We start from the raw sequence: 20,356 nt of genomic DNA on the forward strand, positions 1-20,356 counted from the left end.
GCACAGACAAATGTCACCTTTTGGAGAAACTTTGCCCAGTTATCCAAACCAGAAGTAACATCTCCTCCCAAACTCCCACCAAAAGTGGGCCTACTTTTTGGGGTACTTGTCCATCTCTTCTCCTTAGACATGTTCATTTTCCTCCCAAGGTCATGCTAGTTCTATACTGGCTCTACCTTTCCATTTCCCACTTCTGGTCCTTTTCATTCAAATTATCCTAAACCACTAAATTGCATTATAATCCTAACATCCTGTCATGAAAAGATAAACAGTGCAATGAAAGGCTTCTTTTGGCAATACACATTAATTCTGACATGCATGTTTTACTTGTGATAAATTTTAGTTAGAAATTCTTCGTTTTTAATTTTTTTTTAATAAATTTATTTTATTTATTTTTGGCTGCACTGGGTCTTTGTTGCTGCGCTCGGGCTTTCTCTAGTTGCGGTGAGCGGGGGCTGCTCTTCATTGTGGTGCGTGGACTTCTCATTGCGGTGGCTTCTCTTGTCGTGGAGCACGGGCTCTAGGCACATGGGCTTCAGTAGTTGTGGCTCGCAGGCTTGGTAGTTGTGTTTCATGGGCTTAGTTGCTCCGCGGCATGTGGGATCTTCCCGGACCAGGGCTTGAACCCGTGTCCCCTGCATTGGCAGGCAGATTCTTAACCACTGCGCCACCAGGGAGGCCCCATTGTTTTTAATTTTTTTAACACTTTTCTGCTCTCGTGATTAACTATTTAGGGGAAAAGAATTCATGAAGGGAAAAAAATTTTTTTTACAAGACAGCTGAAATACCTAACCCTTTAACTAAAATTTTGAAGGTATAACAACAGCAAGTTTCAAGTTGAAAGTACAAACTGCATTAAACTTTTCTGGGTGTGTCTTCCGCATCAGTTCATTTTCAAATCTCTTAGTGAAGCCAAGGGGAACAAAACACAAGGCAAGGAAAAAAGAAGGGTAGATATTTTTATTTAATGAAAGCACATGTTATGAAATTTTAAAAAGTGAAAACACTGCAAGTAGCAAAGAAAATTCTCATTTCCTCCTTCTGAGCTTATTTACTTTCCAGCAAAGTATATTGTCTCAACTCCCAGGCTTAAGGAAAATCATCTTTGATATACGAAATTATGGTGGAAAGTCATTAAGCTGTCATGCTGGAGCTGAATGTTCCTACCACACTGCTTACCAAAGAGTATCAGAAAATGCACCCACTCCAGGCCCCCCCCACCTCCGTGAGCAGAAACCACATGCTTTGCCGAGATGGTTGGACCAAGAGATCAAAGAAGCTTTAAGAGAAAACCAATGCCTTAAACCATTCTGCAGCTAAAACAGAATTCTAGCATGTTAACACAGAAAGGAAACATCAGCACAGAAAGTTCTTTCATGTAATGCCCGTACAATGCCGCCTACGAACCAGGCGCTGGGCCAAGTATGCACTCATTTTGGCCTCTCAAGAAACGATGAGGCAGGTTACGTTTTCTTAGTCACACCCACTTTACAGATGGGGAAAACTGAGGCCCGGAGCAGTGAAGTGCACCCAGCTAGCACACAACCACTCTACTACACAGCCATGCAAGACTACACTTTGCCTGACACAGATGATGCAATCTTGGTCCATAGGTGTTAACTAACTTGCCAGCAGTAAACAGTAATGAAGGATTAGATAGATTTCACAGGGGCTGAGATCCCGCTTTTTGAAATGTTCTTGCTAAGAATGACCACAGAAGGAAACATACGTATCGCATCTAAAATACAAAGCACACACAAGAACATTTACTCTATTTTATAAATCGTTGGCAGAAAGGTAATGCCACTCAAAAAGCAGAGCAATACTATTCCAAAGAAGAGTGTGATAATTGCCTTCTGAGCCCGGCCGTTGGACACGGCAGGAACCAATGTGAATGCTGTATGCAGTCCAGGCCCTGGGCTCCCCTGTCCTGGCAGACACACCTCCAGCCTGCACTGACTCTGTTAGTTAATATGTCCTGAAAAAGAGCTCAGCCTATTATTAGGGAATAATCGCAGTGCACGCAGCAGCGATTCCCTCTCTCTCTGTCCACGTCTCTGCGCGGAGCCCGGTCAGATCCGAGACCCCAGTGAAGACCTGGCTACGCAGCTCAGCCAGTGCCCCCTTGGATGCCGCATCAGTCCAGCTTCAGCCCGAGGGAATTTATTAGGAGGTGACAAGGGCTACTAAGACCAGGTTTGGCTGCATCCACTTCTTAGTCTCTGGATCATTCCCTTCAAGGTCCACGGTCCAGCGTGGGTTACATCCCGCCAGTTTGTAAGGAGGGGAGCAGGCACCCGATCCCACTTCCACCAGACCACATGCAGCGGGAGGAGGTGAGGAAGACGCCCAGACGAAGCAGCGGAAGAGGTGAAACGGATGCCAAAGAGTCAAAGCAAAAAATCAGTGAGCACGGCGTATGCGGATTACCTGTTTGCTTTTATGAGTGATCAAACAAGAACTGGATACTTTCATAGGTCACTTAATGGAAATCAATGTGGCCATTATGTTTGGTCCCTGGTGTTTACTCAGTGATTTTCCCTCAGGGAAAGAGTGTTCTTGGCAGTGAAAATGGTGCTCAGCTGTTATTTAATGTAGCGATTACCCATTATTGCGTCATCCTTTGACGCAATATGCTGACGTTTGTGAGCAAAACTTCAATAGGCTTGGACATCTTCATTTACTTCCGTGTTCATTTACATGAACAGTATGTATATTGTTGTATATAGGTACCTTCATATGTATATGTATGAACACATATACACATATGCATATAATTGTATGTATATTGTCTGGGAGGAAGAAATTTTCCTCTCCCCTTTGAGGTTCTTCTGGCTGGTCTAAGAATTAAGTTGACGTGAGACAGATGAACAGGAGAAAAATCAAACACAAGTTTAATCCCATGTATACATGGGAGAGACCCAGGAAAACTAAGTTATCAGCTAAAGACAGAAGAGGATGTGGAGGGTAGGGGTTTGGGACCTCAAAGTGAAGGAAGGCAATTCACATGGAGATGGAAAAGCAAATGTTTGGTGAACAAATGTTTGCTGGGGCAGGCAGAGACAATGGGCCACAGAGAGGAATTTAACAAACAGACCTTGCTGGGTTCCTCCCTGTCTCCACACCTAGTTCATACTGTGGTTACCTGTGGTGACGCTCCCTTCCTGGTCCTCGATCGACATTCTCTGGGCAGTTAGGGGGAGGGTCAAAGGTTCTTCCTGAGTCTTTTGGGCCTTGATTGTTTACAGCTAGAAATAATAATAAATAATAATCCGCATGCCAAAGAGACATTTTGGGGTGGACAATTTCACTCTCCCACTATATATATATATATATATAATTTTATTTACCTCCTTGTTCATTCCTTCAAGAAATACTTACTGAGTGCCACTGTGCTGCAGGCACATGGACATATCCCAGTGACTAGAATAGACATGGCCCCTTTCGGCAGGGAGCATGCAGTCTGGTTAGGACGACAAACAAGAACAAATAATGGCCACATTGATTTCCATTAAGTGACCTATGAAAGTATCCAGTTCTTGTTTGATCACTCATAAAAGCAAACAGGTAATCCGCATACGCCGTGCTCACTGATTTTTTGCTTTGACTCTTTGGCATCCGTTTCACCTCTTCCGCTGCTTCGTCTGGGCGTCTTCCTCACCTCCTCCCACTGCATGTGGTCTGGTGGAAGTGGGATCGGGTGCCTGCTCCCCTCCTTACAAACCGGCGGAGGTAACCCACGCTGGACCGTGGACCTTGAAGGGAATGATCCAGAGACTAAGAAGTGGATGCAGCCAAACCTGGTCTTAGTAGCCCTTGTCACCTCCTAATAAATTCCCTCGGGCTGAAGCTGGACTGATGCGGCATCCAAGGGGGCACTGGCTGAGCTGCGTAGCCAGGTCTTCACTGGGGTCTCGGATCTGACCGGGCTCCGCGCAGAGACGTGGACAGAGAGAGAGGGAATCGCTGCTGCACGCACTGCGATTATTCCCTAATAATAGGCCCTGATAGTAGGTTAGTTAATAGTAGTTAACTAACAGAGTCAATGCAGTTTTGTACTCAGAGACCCTGCACATGACCTGGAAAGGCTACAGTCCTTCAAAAGTGTGTAATTTAGACTTAAAGAGTTTATTCAGTCACTGAGCTTAGCAGTTATCAAAGAAAAAGATGAATGGACGAAGAGTGTACTCACAGTAGATGTCAAAGATCATTGTAATACTCGGGGTGTTTGAGCTGCTCTAAGAGATAATGGTTAAAAGATGAATCTTAATGTGTCCCAAGATTTGACCTCTGACCCACTTCTCAAATCTATTTCCAAAAGATCAGCATATTAACCCATAACATTGTAACAGATATTCAATTTCAAGTGTAAAATCCTTTTAGTCTCCTCCTAGTTCTGAATTCAAAAGTGATGTTAAATTGAATTCTTGATGCTGAAAACTGATAGATGCTTGGAAATCTTACAATGATGGTGGGGAAGAGCTTGTTTAAATTGAGGGGTCAGGAGAAGCATATCTGAGCCAGCCCAGTATGTGGGGAAGGAAGCTTCCACTAAGGAAGCAGCCAAGGCACTGGCTTTCAAGAGGGAATATGTTTAGTGGATGGAGAGAAACACACACACACACACACACACACACACACACACACACACACACAAACAAACAAACACACACCATCAAGCATGGCCCAAGTCAGTGTTGTCCAAACTTCAGATCAGGGAGCACATCATGAAATCAATTTTGGAATAAAAATAACCTTTGTTTTAATGACATGGAATAGCAAAGCAGAGACATGGAACAGGTTTTTTAAAATATCAGAGTGTGTGAAATACATGAAGCAAGAGTATTGTTTAATAAAGCTTGTTTCTGGTGTGTGTGTGTGTGTGTGTGTGTGTGTGTGTGTAGTGGGTCACTATGTAAAATGTGCAGGAGTTGGCTTTACTTGATGTCTGGCCATGGTAAAAGCTTTTTATAGAAATAGGCAAACAGGGTTGTTAGAAAACAGGGCGTCCCACCCCGCTCTCCCCAACAGATCTGTTTTTAAACATTGACCAGCATACCACTGGTTATGGAGAAAAAGCAAACAAACATAAAACTTAACAGACACTAGCCTTATCTGAATTACTGGAGGATCTGAAATGTGTGTCTACATATATTGGTTTTAAGTCTTTTGGGCAATTCCCTGGCGGTCCAGTGGTTAGGACTCCGTGCTCTCACTGCCGAGGGCCGGGGTTTGATCCCTGGTCAGGAAACTAAGATCCCACTAGCGGTGTGACATGGCCAAAAAAAAAAAAAAAAAAAAAAAATCTTTTGTAGGGAAGAGGGACTCAAGAAGGAAACAAGAGGTTTGAAGGAGTCTGTGACTAATTGGATTCCAAGTGCTGCCTTAGAAATTTAGAAACTCAAATGATTCTGTCTGCTAGGATGACACTAAGGTGTTTGCTGTAATGGCTATTGTAATGGCTCTTTAGATTTGATAAGGACCTTTTACAAGGCAGGGATATTGCTGGGGGCTGAATGTTTGTGTCCCCCCTAAAATTCATACGTTGAGATCTTAACCCTCAAGGTGATGGTATTGGGGGGGGTGCGGTCTTTGGGAAGTGCTTAGGTCATGATGCTGGAGCCCTCATGAATGGGATTAGTGTCCTTACAAAAGACCCCGGAGAGCTCCCTCGCCCCTTCCACCACGAGGACACAGCAAGAAAGGAAGAGCATCCTCACGACAACATGACCATGCTGGCACTTTCGTCTTGGACTCACAGCCTCCAGAACCGTCAGAAATAAATCGCCGCTGTTTGTCAACCACTCCATCTGCGGTCCTTGGTTAGAGCCGCCCGGATGGACCAAGGCAGATCAACACTAGTCGTGTCCAAAGCCTTGGCTTCTGCGTTCAGGTCCGTGCAAGGCTGAGAAGGCAGCTGCATCCCTGCAGGCAGAGTTAGATCTGGAAGATCCAGTCTCTCCCGTCGGTGGAGGAGAAGTGAGCAAGTCTCAGTAAAGCTCTGGGCCGAGTGCGCCTGCCTGACCAGTGCCAGGCGCTTACGGCTGGTTTTGCTAAGCAGCAAATCTGCAACCCAAGGATGCCTTTCCCCGTTTCCTAGAGGGTTTTTAGTTATAGATAGTGGAGTGCCTTGTGAAAGAAGTGCTTGCAAACCGTTACTGATTCATGGCAACGAACTTAAGGACTAGCAACTCTCAGATCATAACTCTTCGCCACCCTTCACGCAAGAGCGCCCTTCCATGGCTCCTCTTTCTCTCATTCATTCCCCTGTTGCAGCAAGCAAACCAGCTCGGTGGCTGAAGACGCAGCTTCAGAACGGTCCCACGGGGCCCCTGGGGGAGGGGCATTCTACAAGACTCGTCGCAGACCCGCATTTGCCCAGTAAGCATCCCGTCTTCAGGTATATCAGAGATTTATTAGACTAGTTTGGAAAAAGAGAGGAGGGGCCCCTGGAATTGTGGAAGCACTTAAGCTTCCCACGACACGTCTTTCCACAGTCCTTGCAAACCTGCTTTGCCTCGCCCAGCTCACGTCACCCTCTGCTCCCTGATCCTTAACAGGCAAAGTCATGACAGCCTTTGCTCAAAACCACTTCGGATTGCCTCCCTCTGGAAGTTACAAAAGGGAAAATACAGAGATGCATTTTGTAGGGCCAACAAGGCAAACAGAGAGAAAGAGAGAAAGAGAGAGAGAGAGAGAGTGTGTGTGTGTGTGTGTGTGTGTGTGTGCGTGCACACATGCACAAGCATAAGTACGTTTGTCTAATTAGTTCCCAGCTGTTAAAAATAAGACATTTCACACACACAGGCATTTTTTCAAAAGAGAGAAAGAAAAAGGCCTCTGGATTGCGGCTTCTCTTGCAAGGCTGACAAGGGAGCCTGCATCTTTGAAGGCAAACCCTGCTGTGGCTGAATCGTGCCCCGCCCACCATTCATTCCACAGTTGGCCACAGTCTCCACCCTCCCCTACCGTCTCCCAACCTGGAGCCTGAGGGACAAGTTTCCCTGCAGTGAAATTAGGAGGAAAGAGACACATTTTTTACACTCACTGCTCTTTTAAAATTAGGCAAACTAAAGTTAGAGGGAAAGTTGTATGTTCCAAAAACAAATGGCGGAATAAATATCTTTGTCCTGAGAAGGGAAAAGCCTTCCTAATTGTTTAATGTAAAAAACAATACAACAGTGTTTCTTCTAAAAGACTATGACTTAGGAAGCCTTTATGAAACAAATGGCATCCTTCACCTGTAGGCAACTGAGGTAAAGATGAAGATGCTTAATAAATGCAGGAAAGCCCCACGTGTCCTGTATCAGCTCAAATGCTGCCTCGGTCTTCATGTCTCTGGAAAGGGGTTTCTGGCACACATTTAGTGCTAAACTAGTGCTTCGAAGTTTGCCACCTCCCTCTAGGTTTCCTTAACAGGCAACACGACAGAAAAAGTCAAACAGAGAAATCAGATCATCATTAGCCCGATGTTTGCGAACGTTTTTCTCCACCAAGCGTTGTTCTTTCGGTACTTCTTCCACTGGGCACACCGATTGATTCTCGATAAAAACTGTTTCCCAAACTTTGGCTATTTGCGTACTTTCACAACTTGTCACGTCTGTGCCCCAGCTGTACTATTGCTTATTTACAACTTTTTGCGAAATCAATTCATTTTTAAAGGAAATTTTCAGCGTTGGAAAGCCAGTATCACACACCATAAGTAGAACAGAACCATAAAAGTAAAAACAATGGAAAAGAAAGCCACATTACTAAATTCTTTCAGGATAACTGTTGTTGCCATGGCTCTAACCCCAGGCCTTCTCTCTTGGTTAGCAAGGAATTTAGCATCAAACTAAAACTTTTTCAGTCAATCATGCTCTTCGAACAGGAGGATGGAAAGAGAATTAAAATAATAATAATAATAGTAACAACTTTGCCACTATGGCACTTAACATTCATTGTTCAACATGCATTCATTAGTGCACTAGGGATTATCTTGTTAACCATCAAAAGGCTGGCCCTGAGCGTGTGAGCGACGTGGGTATGCGCGTGCAGGCCTGGGTACGTGCGTGCCTGTGTGTGTGAGTGTCTGTTATACCAGCAAAGAACATGGATGATGGGGTGATTCTTCTTCCATGTGACAACCAATGTGGCTACACAGATTCTAGCCCTTGATATGTTTTTAGGCTAGGGGGCCTTTTTCGAGGTAAATGTAGTATTTCCAAAGGTCTTTAGTATTCGAAAGAAAAGCCTGCCACCCCCCCCCCCCCCTGCATGCTCGGTGGGTCCCTAGGGAACTAGGAAACCACGAGAGGAGGAATTACAGAACAGAACAGGGAGGTCATGCAGGCATTGAACATGCAAAGACTCAGCCATCCCGCTGGGCAACAGGGAAAGGAAGCGTGAGCCGTCGTAGGGCACAGGGGATGCACCGTGCAGCCCTGGCACAGAAGCCCCACGAAGAAAGCAAAGGCCTTGTTACCGCGGTGTTACATCCCACCTGGCGGGAGGCGTATCTTATTTTCCAAACTGCTTGGAGCAAATCAGCGTTCACTTTCATGAGATGACCAGTGTGTCAGCCCCAGACTCTCTGCATCCTGAGCGCTTAGAATAGACTCTGGGACAGAGCACATGCCTGCTCCGGATCTGCCGGAGGGGAGAGGGGACATCCCGAGTCCCGGGGAGTGACAGGCAGCACCTCCAAGCCCTGCCACTGGTCTCTGTTCCCCAGACAACGGCCACTGACAGGCAAGGACATGCCCCAGTGCAGACTGTATTTCTTGTGCTTTTCCACCCCACTCGGCTCTTGAATACAAGTTAATGGCTTAATCCAGTGCTCGGGTGAAGGAACAGCTCTGTGTTTGTCAGTTGAGCACTTCCAGGAAGTTTCAAAGACGATCTGGACCACATGGAACGTTTGCCTTATACACCGACTTACATGGACTGTCTTTATATTAACTCCTCTGTATTCCCGTAAGAATTTCTTACCCTTTGCAGCAATAAGTTAATTGTAAAGACTTATAAAGCCTCATAATCTTTAACCTTGGTCTGGTGTTCATTGTTATAAAGGCAAACAGACTTTATTTACTTAAGAAAGAAATAAATCTTGGGTTAGAAAAGTAACAGAAACTAATTTTAGAAAATACATAAGAAGAATAAAGAGGAAACAGAGATGAGATCAATGCTTTCGGCAAATCAACTTACTTCAGGACCGACGATAACCATATAAATGTTGGGCTCCTCTTGATGCCATTCTTGGGGAGAAAAGAAGAAAAAAAAAAGAAAGACTTTTAAAATGGTTTTAAGTCACAGCTGAAAATATAAATCAGTGTAATATTAATTACGCTGCAATATAAATTATTTCATATCATTTTGCTTTCATTCATATTAGTCAACATAATTATTTTAAATGTAAGTATTTGACATTTTATGGTTTTAAGGAAAATACTTTTTTCTAGAACGTTGCACATTATTCAGATATCTAATTTATTAGGTAATTAGGATGGATATGCCATCACAATTCAATATGGATTTTAGAATATACTGAAGAGTCTATAGATTAACTTAAGCAATGTAACAAAACTCCAGATGTATCATACAAATTGGCATGTGTAAAATATTGCCAGATAAAATTATTTTAGACTTATCATTATTGGCTATGTTTTATGACTTCCTCAGAAGCTGAGGGCACAGGAAAGTAGGAAACAACTGAAATGACTACACAGCGAGATTATTTTTCTGGTTGTTTCCAAAGTAACCATCTAGAAACAGTTCTGCTGATGGGCCAAAAAAATGAGAAAACTCAAAGTCCTAAGGAGAGACATGTGAAGACAGGGACCCTAGTGGAATTCCGCAGGCAAAGGGTCACCTGAGAACACATACCCGAGAATGCATCCACCAAATAGAGAGGGTCTTTCACTTGCCGGAGTCCACAGATCAGGAGAAACACGTGTAGGTTGTCAGCACTTTGGTTAATCTCTGCAACAGAAGAGTTCAGGGTATTTTCAACAAAGAGGACTTGGACCGATGACCCGGTGACAATGGCCCCGCAGACACAGCTCAGAGGCTGCTGGGCTCTGACCTCTCAGGCAGCTGCTCCCACGCCTAAGTTTTATCTTCATTTCACTGCATGAACTAACTGTTCCTCCTGATGAATCAACCTCAGCTGAACTTGGCCTAATAAAGTAAAGGTACTTTTGCTGCAATGCAGAAGGATGAGGTGATAAGAACTGACTCAGTTATTACTGAAATGTCAGCCACAGGTCCTAGAAAATATTTCCATGCAATTCCAGTTAGGAAGAATCTTTTCTTTGTGAAACTAGAAAGATGGTTTATATAGGAATGTCCTCTTGAGTTCGTATATGTCTATATATAGGGACACACGTGCAATGTATACGTACGTGCCCACAGATACATAAAATAAGAGGTTTAGGTTTGCTACATTGAAAGTTGTCGTGTAAGGCGAGTTGCAGGTGGCCACATTCTCTGTGGTCCCTCCCAGCAAGAGGTGGAACCCATTTCCCCACCCCTAGACGCTGGGCTGACCTGGTGACTGGCATCAATAACAGAGCGGGAGTGACTTCCAAGTCTTGGCCGTGGGAAGCCTGGTGTCCAACGTCCCCACCCACTGGGATGCTGCTGGCCTTACAGTCAGGCCTGGCTGCCTCCTTAGGTATGAGACTTGGTGGAGAGAGACCCAACCAGCCATGCAGGACCCGTCAGGCCTCAGCCCAACTTACAAGTGAGCCCAGCACACACAGTGGAAGCAGGGGTGACCCAAGTCCAAACCGCCCATCCGCAAAGTCATGAGAAAATCCATGGCGGTTGTTTTAAGTCACCATTTTTGAGGACGTTCGTTCGGCAGCCATAGATCATGCAGTCAACAGAAATGATTAATACCGGGGAGTTCCCTGGTGGTCTAGTGGTTAAGATTCGGCGATCTCACTGCCATGGTCTGGGTTCAATCCCTGGTTGGGGAACTGTGATCCCACAAGCCACATGGCATGGATCCCCACAAAAGGAAAAGAAAAGAAAAGAAGCCACCCTGCCTTCTTTATAAAATTTCATTAAAGAAAAAGAAATTATTAATATTAACCCAAGCTAGCCTAAAACTTCACCGTTTCCAAACATATGTAATTGGACATAAAATCATGCAAGGAGAAGGTTTTCATTCATTCATCCAATTCTTAATGCAAATAATTTCATTCCCTCTGTGCTTTAAGTCTTGGGTAGTAATATAATTAGAATGAATGTAATAAGATATATTGACAGCACTCTGACACAATCACAAAAGCTAATAATAATAATAATAATTCATAACCAGCACTGGAGAAAGTCTTTACTGAAATGTTAAGATTCAGATGTCCTCTTAGAAAAACCTTAAACCATTATTACAGTCTCTTAATTAACTGTTGACAATTACATTGAGGTATGTTGAGGTTTTTTTGTTATATATTTTTCCTATATTTTCAGTATTGAAACTAACCTTAGAAAAACAGACCTTAGTGAATACTTCTTTGACCAAATGTTTAAGCTAAAGGCTATGTCCAGAATTTGAATTTGATATCAGAAGAATTTGAGGTCAGGCATTTGAATCTGGGGTCAGGAGACAAGCTCTTCTCTTTAGTAAATGATGCAGGGGACTTCCCTGGCAGTCCAGTGGTTAAGACTCCACGCTTCCACTGCAGGGGGCACACGTTCAATACCTGGTCAGGGAACTAGGATCCTGTGTGCTGAGCGGCGTGGCCATAAAAAATAAAAGAAAAATAAAAATAATAAAAAATAAATAAAAATTTAAAAATGATACAAATTGAAGAATACCATTAAGGAAAGGAAGGTCAGGTGTGAAAAACAGCCAAAACCTACATAGTTAGGCAAGAACCATCAGTGAATGCTGAAACTGGTGAGGGGAAGTTTGATGAGGACAGAAATTACAAGTGCCTTCTCAAAAATAACTTATTGTACAAAGGAACTATAACACCTGGACTTGGGGAAACCAAGAAAGACACCCACTTAACTAAGGGAAAAAACCTTAACCCAGCGCACATGGCTTTATTTACACACACACACACACACACACACACACACACCCAGAGTTGATATATTTTTTTAAAAATCGCCAGTAATGGAAGAAGGTGATGTTACGTGTCTCCAGGTGTGATACAGTGAGAAGGATACAACATCCCTTACATCATCATCATCATGTAAATACATGGAATATCCATTCAACTATATAAAAGGAGTGAAAAAAAGGAAGGTAGAAGGAGAACCATGGAAGTACCAAAAAGAGGGAGAAATCAGAGAAACTGTATTACCAAATTGAAAAAAAGTAAATACAAAAACAAAACAAACACAAAGACGGCATCGAGAGATGGCATCCAAAGAAAGCCCTATTTCAAGAACCGATGTGATGTCTCGGTAAAAAGGCTGCATCTAATTCTTTATTTTTGCTTTGTGACAAGTGTAGATGCTGGAAACCTACTTTGTTCCTTGACTTCGATTTGACACGTGTTAGCTACTCAGGACAGCAGGTACAGAAGACCCGCTGGCCTTCTGGTGAGGTAAAGCTGGAGAAAAGTGGACCTCTACGTACCCCACCCCAGGATCCCTAGGAAAGCCGAACTTGAGAGAGAATAATCCATAATTTACAACACTGATCTTCAGAATGTTCTGACTATGACTTACAGTAATATGTACACACTATACTGCAACCCTGTACACATGAAATATGTGTTTATACATATAGACACACAGACACACACAGACACGGTACAGTTTCAAAGAATCATTTAGACCTATTGCATACAAGGCGCTCTGATATTTTCTATTCTATTTCATTTCAATTTTTAAAGGTGCTGCTGCCCAGTTCACTAAACTGATTTTGAGATCCCCCCCGACCTACCAGACCCTAGAGGGAGAAGGAGTTAATCCCATATTCTCTTGCCTCTTTCCCCCTCTTCTTCCTGGGCAGGAGATCAAATGTCATGGGAATTTAGAAACCTATATTAGCATAGGATCAAACAAAGAACCAAAGGCTTTGTCTTATTCTAGGATTAAAAAAATATATTTTTTTCTTAATTAAATGCAGAGACAGCATTTGGGTTTGAGAGCTTACATGCACTTTTCACATACACCAATATCGTTTTCAGGAAATGAAGTTCAAAAATCCTGATCAAACAACTAAGGTCTCAGGCCCGACCTCATGGATGCATCAACTCTAAGTAATTCCATTTCAGCTTCTTCCAGGGCCTTGGCCAACTTTAGGGAAATGTACCGTGTTCATTCTCAGATTTTAAAAAAGAACTAAAACGTAGTGGCCTCTAGAGATTTGGAGGTGAGGCAGGTACCTACCTAATTTTTTTAGTGGATTTCATTTCCTCATTTGAACCCCAAGCTTACTTTTCTTCTCTTTACTTTTCCTCTCACATCTGGGATTCGCACAAGTCAGGGCTGGAACTCATCCCTTACAAATGCAACCATTTACGTGTCTTTCCGATATTACCATTTCCTGGAGAATGGTATTTTTATCTCCACAACGAAACGTGCTGATTTCATGGTCTGGCACCCTAGCGGTCCCAACAGACTAAGCACCACGCTCCCAAATCCTCTAAGTGACTCATCCGTCCGCTGGTTCTAGAATAGAAACCCGATCCACGTTTAAGCCACTTTCTTTGCCGTTTTCTATTCCAGCGGCTCTGTCTTTTTTGGGTTTTTTTTTTCACGCGTGATTATAAGGAGAAAAGAATTCAAGAACTTCTGTTGATTAGACTTAGTGACTTTTAGCTGAAAAATCTCATTTGGGGGCTGTGAGCGCATACAGGGACCTAGTGACATGAATTTTCCATGTGAAAAAACAAGTGAGTTTTCCTAGGGAATAGCCTGAGGAAGGAGAATATGACCATCTGAGTTTTGCATATGAGAGTTTCCATATAGAAATACAAATAGAGTTTTAAGGAAGAGAGAGAGAGAAAATTAAATAAACAATGAAAATAGAAATAAAATGAAAATAAAAACCAAGAAGGTGTGTCCGGGTCAAGTTTAAGCTTTCACAGTTTCGGGATTTGATGGCCTGAGAGGCACCATTACTCTAGATGCATTGGTTACTGGCATTTAAAAGCAAAAATCTTGGCTCACTGAATCATAACAACGTTTAAGATGTACCTGAAAACACAAAGACCAGATAACTAACCTGATGTCTAAACACATACCTTCGGACCAGAAGTGCTAATGAGAACATAGCGTGAAAAATTATAACAATGCCACTTAGTGCCTTTAATCTGTTTTATTCTTTATTTGTTCCTAGTTGACCTGTTTGATCATGGAATCTGGTTGGCATAAAACTGATTTCATGTTTTAAACTAAGGAGACTTAGTTAATTTGTTAGCTTGGGCTTAGAGATATTACTGAACATTCTCAGCTAACCCGAGACATACCTTAAAGGAGAATAAACCCTGAAATTGACATCAGATATTTAAGAAGGTGACTATAAACCCTGGGGACTAATCCACTACCCACCTATTTATATTCAGTGTTCAGTGAGGCCCTTCCCAACCCACTCCCTTTGATTTCAAGGTTAACAATTCATAGGAATCCAGAGGGTGAGTATTTGATCACTAACGGTCTGCATCAAATTCACTGTAACTTCTGTTTTCACTGTCTCAGCCCAGAGTGGAAGTGACAAAACACAATCATGGGTTTAGAATGCTCCAGAGGCCAGGGTGAGATAGAGGACGGGTGAGAAAGATGGTCTACCTCTGGAGTCTGAAAGTTGACAAAGATGAATGACTGTACAAATGAGAACAGACACCTGATCATAAAACCCTGAGATGCCGCTGAATCCTCCATCTTAACTCTTAAGCCATTCTCCAGCAGTCAGCTCCCACAGTCCCCGCCGGAGCGTCCCTGAGCCCGTATATTCTGAATGCGTTTACAGCTTCTGATCGCACATATTAAGAGTAAACTGAAGCCAACATTCCCAAGAGGGGATGTTGTCTGCGGAGTATTTTAAATCTCCTGGCTGTTCCGTTAATCACTCAACAGTAAGACCGGTGAAACAAGCAACCATCAGGGTACAGATCTTGATGACAAATCACTCTCCTTTTGGAAATTATGAATCTTAGTTACACCGCAACAGTGACCTCTGATATACAGAGGATGGAATAACCTTACAACAGGCCATTTAAAATGGGCCTCCTGGTTCTGAATAACGGCTTACACTTCCTGACATGATAAAGCAATTGGATGGTGTGGGTTCATTTGTAATGCTGACAAGAGTTCTGCCATTCTTGCTGAGATTGATGTAAAACACTTGGAAAATTATTTCTAATCAAATGTATGGAAATTTCTTCTTTTCAAGGGAAGCGAACGCTGACACGGAGTATGTGTTGGAGGTTTTGTCTGAAGTCTTCGGAGTAAAAACAGGCCTGGGGTGTCTTCCTGTCTGCTGAGGGCAGGGCACTGATTTTGCATTTTCACTCTCTTCTCAGATTTACAGCAGGACCTGCAACTTCAACTCCCCCTAATCGTACCCCTGCATTGTCGTCTTTAGAGAGAAGTATTTCAGGTTAAAAGAGATGACTTCTTAGGCCTCAAACTGCATTTGCTGAGATAATTTTAGCTGTTCTAGTACCTTTACCAGAATTACAGGGCTGATCAGCCTGTAAGGCAGTTATAATCCCAAATAGCATACACTTAGGGGCTTCATTTGTGGACAACTAAACTTTTTACACTTAAAGATATTGTACAATACAATAAAATTTTGCTTAGACACCGTAATTATGTTTGGATCATACCATGCACAGAAAACACAATGGCACCACATGTAGAGAAAATGGTACCCTCATAGCTTCACTGATGGACATGCACCCTGATGTCACCTTTCCAAGGAGACACACTCACACATCATGTAAGATGTATGAAAGCTCTGGTTAAATGCATAATCTAATCCAGCAATTCTATTTTTAGGAATTGCTCCTAAGAAAACAATTGGGCAAACATATGAAGATTAAAATCCTAGCACTTTCATCACTTCATATCAAAAAGTTTTTAAAAAATCTAAATTCCCAACCAAAAGGATTGTTTGGATACATTTATAGAATTTTAAATACAATAAAGGAATTAAAAACATGATGTAATTAAAACCAATAAATTTATATTTCAAGATATAATGCCAATGTATTACAAAAATCACGTGTATCTCTATATACTAGCCACAACTAAAATTCAAAACTGAAATTAAAAAGAAAACCTTTATAGCACATCAAAAATAATAAAATCCTTAAGAATATTTTTAAAAGACATGAAAGACCTGTACAAATCATTATGAAGATAAATAAGACCCAAGCAAATGGAAAGACACATCATGTTCAGAGATCTTAAGACAAATTATTGTTAAGAAAGCAATTCTCTCTAAAATGATCTGTGGATTCAATGCAACAAGATTTTATAGAAACTGACAAGATGATTCTAAATTTTGTATATGGATATGCAAAAAACCTAGATAAGCTAAAACAATTCTGAAACAAAGTCATAGGCTAACCCTATCTGATTTCTAGACGTACCATAAATCTACACCAACAAGACAGCATGATACTGGCATAAGGGTAGATTTATACAGACACAAAGGAACACACACAGTAAACTGATTCTCAGCAAAGGAACCAGAGCAATTCATTGAAAAACATTTTCAATGATACTGGAATTTACAGAAAAAAATGAATTTCGATCCCTACCTCCTAATATCACACACAAAATTTAATTTCAGATGGATTACAATCCTAATGGAAAAGCTTAAACTTCTGGAGGAAAAAACAAGGAAGATACCTTTTCGACCTTAGGGTAAGCAAAGATTTCTTAGGCAGGACTCAAAAGGACTAACTATTAGAGAAAAAATTGATCAGCTAGACTTGAACAAAATTTAAAACCTCTGTTCTTCAAGAGACATAGTTAAGAACATGAAAAGGTAAACCAGAGAATGGAAGAAAACATTCACAATATATGTATCTGACAAAAAGATTGTACCCAGCGGGAAAAAAAAAAGCACAAAATCCTCCTGCAGACCAAGAATTCAAAGACAACACACTAAAACATTTGGGCAAAAGGCCTGTCTCGACACCTCACCAAGGAAGATATTGATACATAAGTGCCCAACACCACAGTCAAATACTATTTCATGATCCCCTAGGATAACTACAATTAAATAGACTGTCCACACCAATTGTTGGCAAGGATGTGCCATAACTAGGCCTCTCATCAACGTCTGTGGAACCGTAAAATGGTACAACACTTTCGAAAACTGTTTGGCTCTTCTTTTATAAAGTTAAGCGTGTATCCACCCTACACTCAAGCTATTCACCAGAATCCTTGCACAAGACTGTGGAGAGCAGTTTTATTTATAGTATGTAAAACTGGAAAACAATTCAAAAGTCCATCAATAGGAGAACAGAGAAACAATGTGTGACACATCCATACACTGGAATAGGACTCAGTAATAAAAAAAGGAGGAGCTACAGATACACACAATATGCATGAATCTCAAAAACATTATGCTGAGCAAAAAAGATGCCAGACACAAAAAGTACTTACTGTATGATTCCACTTAGGTGAAGTTCAAGAACTGGTAAAACGAATCGATGATGACAGAAATTGGAATAGGGGTCCCTTACAGAGGGATGGGAATTAAATATGGAAAAGCACAAGAGGGGACTTTCTTGAGCAGTGGAAATGTGATCTGTCTGGATTAGGGTATTTATACATTTGTCAGGACTCATCTAATCTTACCCTAGAAGTCTGTATTTCACGCCACATAAATTTTACTTTAGTTTAGAAATTTTTAAAAAAGAATAAGTTAGCTCATATTGTTACTAACATAATGAATAAATAAAGCAGGTTAGAGCAGTAAGTACAGTTTGACTCTACTTTTGTCTTTTAAAAATCATTATATATATGATTATTTATACATATGTATTATTTAAACATAAAATATAAAGTCACACCTAATTATATATAATTTATATATAATCTATATATAATATAAATAATATAGGTATCATACATATGCATTTACAATAAATATACAAATATCACATATTTATATATTTACATGATGATTTTAAAAGACAAAAATATATAATAGGTTAATACAGCTATAATTTAATATATATAAATGCATGAAAAGCATTAATATAGATATGTAAAACTGTTGAGAAAGATATATCAAAACACTAATAGCAGTTCCTTTTTGGTGCTGAGATTTCAAGTGGCTTAAAAGTTTGTTTCTTAATCTGATCTCCATCTTAAATGGTCACATTTTTTTTTTTTTTTTGGTCATGCCACGCAGCTTGCAAGATCTTAGTTCCCCGACCAGGGATCGAAGCCGGCCCCATCCGTGATAGCGCCAAGTCCTAACCCCTGGGTCGCCAGGGAAGTCCCACAAGAGTCACTTCTTATGTGTGTAGCTAATAAAGTTAACACCGAATGAACACAGGAGGTTGGCATCCTTAATAAAGACAAATGTCACCTGATACTAGGTGTTTGGGAGGTTTGTCCGAAGAGCAGCGTCAGAGAGGCTGGCACTACTCTTCTTCCTCCTGCATCTCAGCTGCATGCCCATCCTCACCGGGACGGGACCACTGATGACACCTCGGCAAACGGGGAGAAGCGAAGTTTGTTCTAATCGTGCCTTGCTCCCTCCTTTGTTCTACCCGAAGAGTCCATTTCTTTGACCCTGACAGCCTCTTCTTCAAAACCATGTGAACCTAGCAAGGAACTGATGCAAGTTGGCAAGATGCACTTGAGTCAAAATCCTACCAGAAGATTTCATCTCTTACCTGAACGCTGGAGGAAGGTGTTCCAGTTAAAGGTGGTGTTCGGCACTGTTGCAATTCCTGGGTCAAAGGAAAGAGAACAGAAGAAAGTTCATGTTGTTGAGACATAACCAGTTATTTTGTGTTGACATTCAAACAACCGTCATACTCGGTTCTTATAAAGAACTAAGGTTCTGAGGGCTTTGCTGAATTCCCATGAATCCCTCCAAGCCTGTGAGGTTTAAAATGTGCCCACAATCGGAGCCTTCGATAGCTCAGTTGGTAGAGCGGAGGACTGTAGTGGGTAAAATGTGCCCACAGGGGACTTCCCTGGCGGTCCAGTGGTTAGGGCTCCGCGCTTTCACTGCCGAGGGCCCGGGTCGGGGAAGTAAGATACCGCGTGCCACGCAGTGAGGCCAAAAACAAAAATAAAAAATAAAATAAAATTCGCCCACAGTTCCCAAGGAGGAAAGATCCATCACTTTCAACCCCACCATCCATTCCTGGGCCAAACTGTCTCTAAGTCACAGAAAGCTTAAGTTCCTAAAAAATGCACATAGGTGACAGGTATCCAAAACATTCCCAACTAAACTCTAAAAGAAATTACATAGAAATTATGCCTGTATTTAAAATTCCTCATCTCAACCTTGTAAATCATACATAATTTCCTGCTATCTGTGTCACTTTTTCACACAGCTTTCAGTTTAAAGTTCTCTGAAAAAATGAACATTTTAAGACTTCCAAAATCCAGAGGCAACGTTTAACAGATTATCTCGCGAGCAGAAAAGATGTGAGATTTTATGGAATGTAAATTAAGTCGTCGAACCGCCTCTCCAAGGCACTTGTAAGCTGGCCGTTCACACTGACTAGTACAAATGACAGTTCGTAAAGTTTGTAGTAAAGTCCACTCCACGCCTGCCCCAGCACAGACTGTGAGTGGATGTGTTCCAGCCGGTCCTGGAAACCCTTAAGCCCTGTGAAGCAGGTGGAGTCCTCTAGTTTATCCCGCTGGAAACCGAGGTTCATCGAGGTTAATCGGGATACAAAATGTTAGGTGTCAGAGGCTGCGTCCAAGCCCACGCGCTGCATCAAAGCCCATGTTTTTCCTGCAGCACCAACATCTTCCGTGGCTATAAACCAGGGGCTGTGGCAGAGGAATGGAAGGTCCAACCCCAGGCCTGCCCTGACACTCACACATCCCTTTTATGCGTACTGAGTCAGTGCAGCGTTTTTTAAATGGGGGCTCCAAGAAAGAGTTCATTTGATGAGTGATTCTGCTGCTAAAAGTATCCCTGAAACCACTAGGGCCTTGATAATGTAATGTTTATAAGGTGGACTTGTACGTGTGACCCTGGCCTCAGCACGGCTTCAAACCTAAGCTCAGAATCAGCTACATGTTCTTTGGGGCTACTGTTTCCCTGATCCCTATTTTGCGGGTCAGTGGTTTACTAGATGTGTTTAGGAGATACTGAGGGTCTCAGGAAAGGATGTCAGAGACCACCACAGGGGCAGGACTTGGGGAGGGCAGGGAGGGCTGGAGATGGAGGCAGAGGGCTCCGGGGCCCCAACTC

The 20,356-nt window shown here is 42.1% G+C and overlaps 1 protein-coding gene across 6 annotated transcripts in view; it reads right to left on the bottom strand.

Annotated features, from left to right (window-relative positions):
• The window catches only part of GLT1D1 (glycosyltransferase 1 domain containing 1), a 115,319-nt gene that overhangs the window by 42,510 nt on the left and 52,453 nt on the right, over positions 1-20,356 (bottom strand). For all 6 annotated transcript variants that reach the window (XM_059893675.1, XM_059893672.1, XM_059893677.1 and 3 more), the window contains 3 exons: positions 18,810-18,866; positions 9,865-9,960; positions 9,187-9,236 (listed from right to left, as the gene is read on the bottom strand). In XM_059893675.1, the coding sequence (XP_059749658.1) occupies positions 9,187-9,236; positions 9,865-9,960; positions 18,810-18,866 (203 nt within the window). The remainder of the gene's footprint in view (positions 1-9,186; positions 9,237-9,864; positions 9,961-18,809; positions 18,867-20,356) is intronic.

Source organism: Balaenoptera ricei, chromosome 14 (genome assembly GCF_028023285.1).
Source record: "Balaenoptera ricei isolate mBalRic1 chromosome 14, mBalRic1.hap2, whole genome shotgun sequence".
Lineage (NCBI taxonomy): Eukaryota > Metazoa > Chordata > Mammalia > Artiodactyla > Balaenopteridae > Balaenoptera > Balaenoptera ricei.